Genomic DNA, 11,380 nt, shown 5'->3' on the forward strand with positions numbered 1-11,380 from the left:
AAAGTTGCGGCCGCAAAAAGAAGTAGTAAGGGGCGCCCCCACACGTTAGTTTTTAGATTCAAGATGGCGCAGATCTCTTCACCCGAATCGCCGACCAAACTAGCCATTGACGATGAGTACGATATCATGCAATATTATGTGGTCGACGGGGTTAGATTACCACCATTTTGCAGAGGAAAGATGCAGGATGTGGCAAGCTTCCCTGTGAGAAAAGATGACGTGTGGATTGTGAGTTATCCACGAGCAGGTAGGTGGCTGGGCTTGCTCAGGAACTCTCCTTGCTTTGCCGTTTGCCCGGCTGGTTTCTGTGGTCATCATGCATGGTGGTTGTTTTTTGACAGCTGACAGAAAATGGAAGGGGCGGAGTTGGCGGGGGGGGGGGTGAAGTTTTGTGAGATGCAAGTTCATTATATTGTTAAGTATGGAAGTAGGATCTTGATATAATAATTGAACAGCTCCTTTCTATGAACAACACTCGATGAAGTAACCGGTAATGAAGTACACTGTAGTGGGAGTGTGTTTATTCCAAAAGCATTGCCATTGCAATTAATTGCATGATTGCCATTTGTATTGACAATAATGGTTACACAAAGATTGCTTATAACGTCCCTTGAATTTAGCTAGCGTTGCGCTGTTCACAGCAGCCGAGGAGAGTGAGTTCCAGAGTCTCCATCTCCATTGGTTAAGTCAGCAAAATATCTTGTCGGATACATCAAGGCTAACTGTGATGAATAATGAAACAAAATGTTGTTTAAAGGCAGTGGACACTATAGTTGCGATAACGTAACCCTCCTCCCGACGGCCGCCAGGCCGGAGGGTTACGAGATCGATTCGAGCGGCAATGGTTAATCTACTTCTACTTCTACTTCGGTACTTGGCATAGTCCTTCAGTCAGGATATAAACGCCAAGGATAGCTGCTTGTGTGCGGTGCCAAGTGTTGCAGGTGCATTTTATTGTACAAGGTGCGAGTAAAAAGTTGGGAGGTAGCTAAATGATTGCTCCAACCGCCCCCTTAAAAGCCCCGATGGATTGGAGCTCGAGGATCTGGCTGGGGAGAGCATTCCACCACAAGACTGTTCGTGGAAAAAACAAATGTTTGTAGAGCTGGAGACGTGCTGGGATGGTTTGGTATTTACATTTATGGTAGGATCGAGTACTGCTTGGGATCATGGGTATGAGGTATTGGGTTGGATTGATGGCTACTAGCTGATAGTGGATCTTGTACATCAAGGAGATACTAGCAGCCTGTCTGCGTTTTTCAAGAGAGTCCCATTGAAGATCATCTATCATTTTGGAGATGCTGTCCCTGCTGTGGTAGTTGTTGAGGATGAATCTGGCAGCTTGGCGCTGGGTTTTTTCTATTTTGGTGATGTTTTTCTTGGTGTGCGGGTTCCAAACTGTACTACAGTATTCGAGATGTGGGCGGACAAGAGAAAGATATGCTTGTTGCCGTAGCTTCCGGGAGCAGCCTCTGAGGTTACGTCTGATGAGTCCAAGCATCCTGTTTGCTTTTGCAGTTATGATGTCTATATGGGATTGCCATGACAGGTTACTTGTAAGAGTTAGGCCAAGATAGGGGTGTTCAGAAACTGTAGTAAGAGCACTACCACCGAGATTGTACTCAGTGTTTATGAATTTACGTAGCAAGGTGAAGCGCATGGTGTGGCATTTGTCTTTGTTAAACTTCATGTTCCATGTTTCAGCCCATTGCTGTAAGGTGTCAAGATCGTTTTGAAGAGCTACAGAGTCATTGATGGATGCTATTGACCGGTAGACAAGACAATCGTCAGCAAAAAGGCGGAGAGTTGATGTTATGTCTGATGGTAGATCATTTATAAATGAGAGGAACAACAAAGGGCCAAGTACAGTCCCCTGTGGGACCCCTGATGTGACTGGGGACCAATCTGATGCTGTACCGTCCACTACAACACGCTGGGAGCGTCTAGTGAGAAAGTTCTCCATCCAAAGCAAAAGTGAGTTCTGTATCCCGTAGTGATGGAGTTTACGTAGCAACCGTTGGTGTGGTACACGATCAAAGGCTTTGGAGAAGTCCAATACTACCGCATCTACCTGCTCTCTGTTGTCCAACGACTTGACTAGATCATGTGATGTTATGATCAACTGGGTCTCACAGAATCTGCCCGGTCTGAAACCATGTTGGACATCGGCAAGGATGTTGTGTGAGTCATAGTGATCCATGACATGACTAAAAATAATGTGTTCGATGGTTTTACTACAAATGGAGGTAATTGAAACTGGGCGGTAATTCGCTGGTGCAGTTCTGTCTCCCTTCTTGTAAATTGGTGTGATATTGGCGACCCTCCAGTCGGATGGTACATCCCCTGTATTCAGCGACTGTTGGAATATGTGAGATAAGATGGGCGATATCTCAACTGCGAGGTCCTTTAGAATGCGGGCAGAAATCTGGTCCGGGCCTGTTGCCTTTTGGGTTTTCAGTGACTTCAATAACTTTGAAACACCCTCAGTTGTCACATTGATGTGATTCGCAGCAGGGTATTTAGGGGGACCCAGGTCAGGTATAGTCTTAGTGTCTTCAGTGGTAAAAACCGAGCTGAACTGGCTGTTAAACGAGGCAGCTTTTCTACGGCTGTCAAACACAACTTTGGAGCCATCTTTTAGTGATGAGATATTGGTGGAGTCCTGTTTCTTGGACTTGATGAACTTCCAGAAAGCTTTATTTGATTTATCTTTTTCATCAAACATGTTATCTGGTCCAACACGTACAATTTCGACAGCTAGTCACCAGATTTGCCCCATTGTTACCACTTTCAAAAATCATGACACAAATTCTAAGGGCACGAACTTAATCCTCAATGTCTAATGTCACACAAAGTTGTGTGCGTTTAGATGGTTGATTTCAAGACCTCAAGTTCTAAATCTGAGGTCTCGAAACCAAATTCGTGGAAAATTACTTCTTTCTCGAAAACTATGGCACTTCAGAGGGAGCCGTTTCTCACGATGTTTTATACCATCAACCTCTCCCCATTACTCGATCACCAAAAAAGGTTTTATGCTAATAATTATTTTGACGCAAAATAATTATTTGGTTTTATGCTAATAATTATTTTTAGTAATTACCAATATTGGTAATTACTCAAAATAGTTATTAGCATAAAACCTTTCTTGCCTTTAAGCTAGCTGCACAATACAACTACAAATCTGGGCTGGAATAATCAATCAGGATTCTTCCTTTTATACCACATGAAAGTCACTTCGTAATCGTTATTGCAGAATAACCAAATCCTGTGTGATTAGCTCAGCCTCACCCCTCAGCTGTCCCTGAAAAGTAACCCTTAAATCCCAGCTGTACCTCCTGTGGCCGGGAAAATATAGCATTTTGTGGCTTGCTGTGATTTGGTTATAAGCAAGCATTTAAGTCAAACTTGTAAATCGATACTGTTTTCTATTTTGTGTAAGATCTCTATGTATTTGTTTCAATTATTTTCAACCTCTTAATTTTTGACTGTTTTCAGATTACTGCCAGGAACGCACTAGCCTCAAGTACACCCTGTGATGTTTAAATATACCCATTGTTCAATCCCTTGAGATGCGTACATGTACAATAGTGGTGCACTTGTGAAGTAGCTTGCATGCATGAATGTGGTAAAGTATTTGTTTGTTGGCTTTGAGTAGACCTATGTAAGCAAGCCCAAAGGCCCATGTAAAATTTGTATAGTTTGGTAGTGTTCCTTGGACATTGAGATTCATATTTGAAGTTTGCCATGTGAGCTTTTCATTTTGCAAAGGCCTGATTATTCATTCTTCCTTTTGGGTGTGCGTCATATCCCAAAAAGTGGTAAGATTGCTTATAGCCCTATGGTTGCATTGCTTTAATTGGAGGAAAACAAAATGGTTGCACCAAGGTCCAAGATACAGGTCTGTGGTATGCTTTCCCATGAATATGATGTTCATTTTCAGTATGTGCTTCTTTTTATTTATTGTGCATTTTGTAGTGACAAATATTTATCACCATTATTATCATTAACTCTTTCATATGTTTTTTGTATTTTTCATTTTTGACCAAAAAAGAATCGGGAAAGATTTTATTTCTTTTACAGACAACATGTTGTTTTCCATTTAGTCAGGTGCCTCTGAAGTACTTACATTAGGGGTTTTAAAGTGATCTGACATGTGTTTTTCTCCCAGGGGTGTGGCTACAAGATCTGATTTACCTCCTCCTTGAAGGAGGTGACCTCCGTAAGACGGATATTCGTCTTGAGACGGTAGAGGATGCTATCCCATTCCTGGAGGCGCCAAGTCCAGGGCTGGAGACCCTCAAGAGCCTGCCCTCGCCCCGTTACATCAAGTCACATCTGCCATATGGGCTGCTGCCAGATGGTGTCAAGAACAACGAATGCAAGGTAAGGGGTTGTCTAGAGTTTTTCCAACAGGGCCCAATTTAATAGAGCTGCTTTTAAGTAGAAATTATTGCTTAAAAATTTTCTGCTTAGCAGAAATGAGCATGATACCAGTCACATGTGACATGCTACTTTGGTCGGTAACTTTATTCTGGTAAGCACAATTCGTAAACCATGTGGTGAATGCATCTGCACAGTATGCAGATAGTTCCGCTGAGTTGTTTCCAAGGGGTGGTCAACTTGCGAGAAAATTAAAGTACGAAGTAGGAGGGGTAAGGCCAAGTCACACTGCAGCAATAAGGAAAAAATGTAACCATCACGACGCTAAGAGAATGCATTCTATTGGTTGAATGAGTGTGCGCGTATTCTGCGTGGAGCAATTTAGCCAATAGAATGTGTTCTCTTTGCATCCTTATCATTCGTTAACGCTGCAGTGTGACTTGGCCTTTTTAATGTTTGTATTGTTCAATCCTTTTCATTGTGTCAAAGGTCATCTACATTGCCAGGAATCCAAAGGATGTCATGTGTTCCTTCTATGATTTCCACCGGACCGTACGTATGGTGCACTACAAGGGAACTTTCCATCAATTCTTCTATCGCTTCGTCAATAGCAAATGTAAGTTTAGATTAGATCAGATTAGAAAGTTTAGATTAGACCTTTTATTGTCCACGCATCAAAACACAGAACTTTAGTTTCGGATGGTGGATTTTGAACTAACTGTCAGCCGGAAATAATGATTTCACATGGTGTATGCAACAGTATCAAGATCTCTGCACCTTTTTTACTACCATACAGAGTTTTTGACTTGAGTCATGTGACTCGGACTCGAGTCACTATTTTTTTTGACTTGTGACTTGAATTGTAATTTTCAGGATTGACTTTATTGTGACTTGACTTAGACTTCTTGCAAAAAAAATTCTTGCTGCCAACTCCGCTACCATACAAAATCCTTTGGAGTTCAACATTAAGTGTTAAGGGCGAGCCCTGGTTTATAGATTTAATGAACTAAACAAGTTAAAAAACTTTTGTTTTATGTCAGTGGGATATGGTTCCTACTTCAAGCATGTCCTAGAGTGGTGGGACCATAGGAAAGAGGACAACTTTCTCTTCCTTAAATATGAAGACGTTCGTTCGGTAAGTTGAAATCTTAGGCAAATTATCTGTTAAAATTTGTTGTAAACTATTCACTGATATGGACTTACTCGTAAATACCCAATTTTACATTTTGTTGAAAACCTTTGAAATGAATTTCAAGTGTAATTTAAAAGTTTTGAAAGTGTGTGGTGGTCGGAAACAGAGAAATTTCTTCCAGTGGGGTTAGGGAATTGGGCACGACCACTTTGGGCAGAACCCTGTCAATGTTGTGGATTTTTGTTTGTTTTGTGCTCAGAGTACAAACTCAAGCGTACAGCAGTTGGCAAACTTCCTGGAGCGACCATTAACACCTGAGGCTCTTAAAGACATCTGCACACACTTTGAAGAAGAAATGATGTACAATCGCAAAGGTAAGTTTTATAGTCATTTATTGTTTGGGAAAATAGAATTAGCTGTTGCAATCAACTTACCAACCAAATGGACCAAGGGTATAAATGCAAAAAATAGTTAATGGCCTGACGTTTCGACTCTAGCAGAGTCTTTCTCGAAAGGCTAAATGACAACACAACAAACATGAACAGGTAACTAGGTGAAACATAAGCAGTGAAGTGGAAATACATGAATGGGGTTAGATACAATACAACATGATACAATTTAAAAATGGTTTATATACTGCCATTTCATCAAGACCGCCGTTTCATCAAAAGAATCAAGCATTTTGACAGGGATTGTCTGTCTTTTACTGTCTGCATACCGATATATGTCCCTAAACCCTGCAATGTCTGTCCTTTGGGTCTGACATTCAGTGTTGGAGATTTTACTCTCTGGTGTCCTGGCTGAGCTGATAAGAGCACTGAACTCAAGCTCTGATGTTTCTGTTCAGCAGAGTGGTGGTTCAATTCCCGGTCGAGACACTTGTGTCCCTGAGCAAGACACTTAACTTATTTGCTCCTCTCCACCCAGGGGTAAATGCCATGTGCACCTGTGTGGGCAGAGATAGTTCTTGTGATTGGTTTAGCATAGTAGTGCATATTTGTTGCAAAGGCTTTATACTCCCCAGGGAGCTGAGATGGTTTAAGGAATGAAATAAATGACCCAGTGACCAAGGTAATGATATGTTGGAGTGCTTTGAGAAGCCATGCGGGTGCGACAAATGCGATATAAATTACTATTAATCGATTACTATTATAATAAAAACATTTTGATGGTCTTTTTTCTTTTTTTCAATTTCAGAGGATCGCGTTGGGTATTGGAAGTACTATTTCACTGTCCACATGAATGAGAAATTTGACAAGCTATTACCGGACAAGTTGCCCACAAGTAGTGGGCTGGACTTCCAGTTTACGCTGTAATCTGATTGGCTGAGATCAGAAATCCACAGGTGCTTTGAATTGATTTTCATGTTTTATGTTATTTGCGTACTATAACTTTTGAATGAGGTGTAAAAGGCACTGGACACATTTGGTAGTTACTCAAAATATATATTGGCATTAATACCTAATTCGTAAAGAGCAACGGAGCGCTGTAGATCATATAAAACATTGTGTGAAATGACTCCCTCTGAAGTAACATAGTTTTTGAGAAAAGGTAATTTCTTGAGAAAAAAGGTAATTCTCACTAAAATATTTGAATCTGAGAAAGACTTTAGGCCTGAAGCCTCTCACAGGCATCTGTAAAAGTACACAAATTTGTGCAACAAGGGTGTTTTCTTTCATTATTTTCTTCCAACTCAATTGACCAATTGAGCAAAAATTTCCACAAAGTTGTTATTTTATTTAAATGTTGGGATACACCTATTGAGAATACTGGTCCTTGAAAATTACCAAATGTATCCAGTGCCTTTAACGGAAAACAAATCTTAAATAGATGGACCAATTACTTTCCATTTCCAAAAAGGAAAACCATTTCAGTCTTCACAATTGGAAGTAAATATATTCCATGATGAGATTTTCATCAGTAATGTCTTTACAAAATGGTGAATTGAAATGCGAATAACAGTCACTGTTTGGATTGAGCAACCTCTACCATAGGCTCAATTAATTTCATATTAAAAAAAGCTGTTAAACTCAAGAATGTGCTAAGCACTTTGCTCAGCACAGCAACAATCTTGCTAAGCGGAAACAGCTAACCAGCTAATTAGAAAAATATAGCACGTTGCTGTGACTGATATCTTGCTAGTTTTATTAAAAAATACGTACAGCATTGGGCATTTATATAGTGCCGATATTCACCTATTCTGATGTTCATGGCAATGCAGTTTAGCATACAAATTGTTTATTTTATTATTTTAACAGGCTTAGTAGAAGACATATAGCCTTGGTATTGTGGACGTACATGTACACTTCAATACTCAACAGAGTTGATGTACATTTATATCAGACTCAAAGTCACCTTTTGAACACATTTTAAATTTTGAGTTAATATAATACACCATAAGGTCGGTGACAAACACAAGAACACAACCTTGGAGTTCTGAATCTTACATAGTTTTTATTCACGCTTAGTCTGTATAAGAATACTTATACACTATTTACAATCAATACAAGATACCCACCTTTGAAATAATTTAAATATTATGTCATTTTATTATAAAGTACTCCTTTAATTAAAAATCTTAAATATTGTGTCATTCCATTGCTTATGTTTGTTAGTTTATTTGTGTAGATTTATTTAAACCTTTGAGTGAGGGAGGTACCTTCAATGAATGACGAAAATGGGGGAAAGGTACAATTAGTTCATGGCACCCCCGTAAGACAAAGCATTTGATTAGCAGGGGGAAAGGTACCACTGCATGTATATTGACTGGCACCCCCGGTAGCCAATGCGTTTGATTGGCAGAGGGCAGGGTTGTTGGGAACTGCATTTAACCTAGCACAGTCTATCAGCAAGACATGTGGACGAGACTGCAATTTATTAGAGGGTGAGATCTTGGTTGGTCAGTGTTTCTGTTTAATTTCCTGCATGAAGTATACTAGTGAAAATATTGTTCAGCCCCTAAATAAAAAGTCTAAACAACTCTTGGACTTGACCCACCCCTGTTAAAAATGTGGAATGGTCCAGCTTAGGATATCAAGGTTAGGACTTTGATTCCCGAGGACATTGCACTTTGGAGAAAAACAGTGATATAATTATCATGTGGCATTGTTTAGTATTACCAGCCTTCACTAAAGGGTTTTATTTAGAAAGAATCTCACCTTGTTAATTAGACAAAAAATATTATTTAATTTAGTTTTTTATATTTTGTAAGAGCGTATTTAATATTTATTCCTTCGTAAGTTTTGTGTTAATGTTTTTAATAAGAGATTAATGGAGAGTACATGTGCGGTGCTAGTAATTTGTGTATGTAAAAATGTACTAAAAAGGAAAAGCTGACCTGGGCCCAATTTCATAGCGCTGCTTAGCCGCCGATTTTTTGCTTACTGTGCGATTTCCATTTCATAGCGCTGCTAACCGTAAGCACAAGAAAGGCATGCTAACCTTCCGGTGCTTATCGCACGAAAATATATGAAGTCACTATGCAATTCCACGGTAAACGCGCAACATGGGCGCCCAATTCTTCTGCTAAATAACCTGTGAAATACGCTTGCACCTTAGCAAATTTTTCTGCTTTAGTAAGCACGAAAACTTGCTTACCGTTAAGCAGCGCTATGAAATTGGCCCCAGAAAAAAATCCAATTGAGTTTTCCGAATGGGAATCATACTTTTCCAGTGGAAAGATGTCTCGAACAAAGTCAGTTTAGTTTTTATTTTGACTTATAAACATGTAAACTGTACTGTAATTTAATTTATGACTTCTGTCTTTTGTAGTAAGACAACAGTGGATGGGTGGAGGGGCCTGTTTGGGCAGAGGCCATTAAAGGGACACGTTGCACAAAATGGCTGACCGTTTTACAGGGGTCGAAATTAAGTGTATTTCCATGGTAGTCAGCAGGGCTAGTGACCAATAATTTTTAGTAGCCCTGATTAGATTTTGGTTGCCCGAAAGACACATTATGTCTCGCGTCACGGCTCAAACTTTACAATACACCAATAACATAGTTCTTTATTGTTTGTGATGATGATTTTTGCATTATTTTTCCACTAGCCCGTCGGGCTATCAAACTGGAAAAATGAGTAGCCCGGCTGTAAATCTGGTAGTCCCGGGCTAGCGGGCTAGTGGCAATTTCGACCCCTGGTGTTAGTTCGCAGAGTAAATGCGCAAGTTTGTGTGGATCATTGTATTCTACTTTTGAAGCATCTTTCTAACCATAATATGCATTTCATAACAAAAGGTTACAACACTTTTTTTGTAGACCAACTCGCCCTGTCCAAGGCAACGTATCCCTTTAATCTTCATACAGACTATGAGTCTATAAGTATTCCAACTTCCAGGAATGTAGGAACCTTTTATTTAAGTTAACGTGTAAAGGTAAAAGCATCAGATTGGCTTAAATCTTGCCAAGGCAATTTAGAAACTATTAAAAGGCAAATTAGAAACTTAAAAAGGCTTCCTCATGTTGAAGGCAAACGATCTTCCTAATTGGATTAAACTTTATAAATTTTAATCAAAAAAAATGACAGGCTGATTGTGATTTGAGACGTTAACGTGGAGTCATTTTAAAAAAGAAATTCAGAAAAGAACCAAAATGTAGAATCGTGTACCAAATATATGTGTCTGTATATAAACAAGATGATGTGCATATAAAGTGTATTAAAACAAAAAATGAAGCAGTATTTGTGCAGGATTGTTAAAAAATCATCAAGAGTGATGTAATGGTTTTGAGCCAATGCTGGCAAAGGTTTAAAATTGTAAACAATTTGTTTACTAATGATTTTCTTTTACTCTTCCTTTTATACTTGGTTTCGTTTACTATTTGTTGATAGGTGTACTTATTCAGTTTGTGGCAAACACCATGTGTATACAACATCTTCTTTTCTGTGTAGATCAGACTTGTTCTTGAGAACTTGTCTTGCGTATTATTTTTATTCTGCGTTAGTTGAATGAAAAACAAAGAGATATTCTACACACAGAATGACCGCAAACAGAGCTCATTTTTGCTTTAGAAATTTCGTGAACAAAATCTGAGGGTAATGTCCCCGTTTCAAATCGGCCACATTATGCCAGATGGCATTGAACCTTGTCTTTCCTAAGGTATTACAGTAAAGCATATAAGCAGTATATGACTAACGTGTGCAATGAATGTAGTATTAAAAGTAAAACAATATATTGAAACAGTTTGAAAGTTTGTGCTGGTTCTTGAACTGTATATGTTGTTGTTGTTTATTTGTTTACAGTTGTTTTTGATCCCACTTAAGTTCTGAGCCCAATGCCACAAAGCCTGTTAGTAAGCCTAACAATTTGCTTAACACAGAATAGCATTGCTTAGCAGAATCAGGTTACCAGCCCAAATTACATTAAGTTTGCATCGTTGTGGCTGGTGCCCGACTCAAGTTTTGCTTAGCAACGAACTTAAGTCAAGCAGTGTTTTCTGCTTAACAGCTTCATGAAATTGGGCCAAAATAACAAGTTCATATTTTGTTGTAGGCCTATGTACATGTAGGCCTACAACAAAATATGAAATTGTTATTTTGTCTCAAATTTTGATTTATCAAACAAAACATTGAAAATAAACTATGGCTTTTCTTTATCTAGGCGTGATCCATGGCTTGCGTATCTAACAGGGCCCAATTTCATAGAGCTGCTAAGCACAAAAATTTGCTTAGCATGAAATTACATCCTTGATAAAAACAAGATTACCAACAAAATGTCCATTTGTTGCTTGTTACTCAGTGGTGTTCAGATGTTGTTTGCTTGTCCTGAAAATCACTTGGAAATTTGGTTGGTAATCCTGTTTTTATCAATAAGGGAGCAATTTCATGCTTAGCAAATTTTTGTGCTTAGCAGCTCTATGACATTGGGCCAAA

At 39.1% G+C, this 11,380-nt stretch overlaps 1 protein-coding gene across 1 annotated transcript; it reads left to right on the top strand.

Annotated features, from left to right (window-relative positions):
* Window positions 1-63: 63 nt before the first annotated feature.
* Window positions 64-10,644, top strand: LOC139939851 (sulfotransferase 4A1-like). Its single transcript, XM_071935999.1, has 6 exons — window positions 64-247; window positions 4,169-4,383; window positions 4,870-4,996; window positions 5,421-5,515; window positions 5,772-5,886; window positions 6,710-10,644. Exons 1-6 carry the CDS (start codon window positions 64-66, stop codon window positions 6,826-6,828), a joined length of 855 nt encoding a protein of 284 aa, XP_071792100.1. The 3' UTR covers window positions 6,829-10,644.
* The last annotated feature ends 736 nt before the right edge of the window (window positions 10,645-11,380 follow it).

The sequence above is a fragment of the Asterias amurensis genome, chromosome 7, assembly GCF_032118995.1.
Source record: "Asterias amurensis chromosome 7, ASM3211899v1".
In the NCBI taxonomy this organism is placed as follows: Eukaryota; Metazoa; Echinodermata; class Asteroidea; order Forcipulatida; family Asteriidae; genus Asterias; species Asterias amurensis.

What these genes read in the sequence shown, in the direction of transcription:
- LOC139939851 (XM_071935999.1), top strand. Translation starts at nt 64, where the DNA reads ATGGCGCAGATCTCTTCACCCGAATCGCCGACCAAACTAGCCATTGAC. An exon ending in TGTGAGTTATCCACGAGCAG is followed by an intron (nt 248 to 4,168) that starts GTAGGTGGCTGG and finishes TTTTTCTCCCAG; the next exon opens with GGGTGTGGCTACAAGATCTG. An exon ending in TCAAGAACAACGAATGCAAG is followed by an intron (nt 4,384 to 4,869) that starts GTAAGGGGTTGT and finishes ATTGTGTCAAAG; the next exon opens with GTCATCTACATTGCCAGGAA.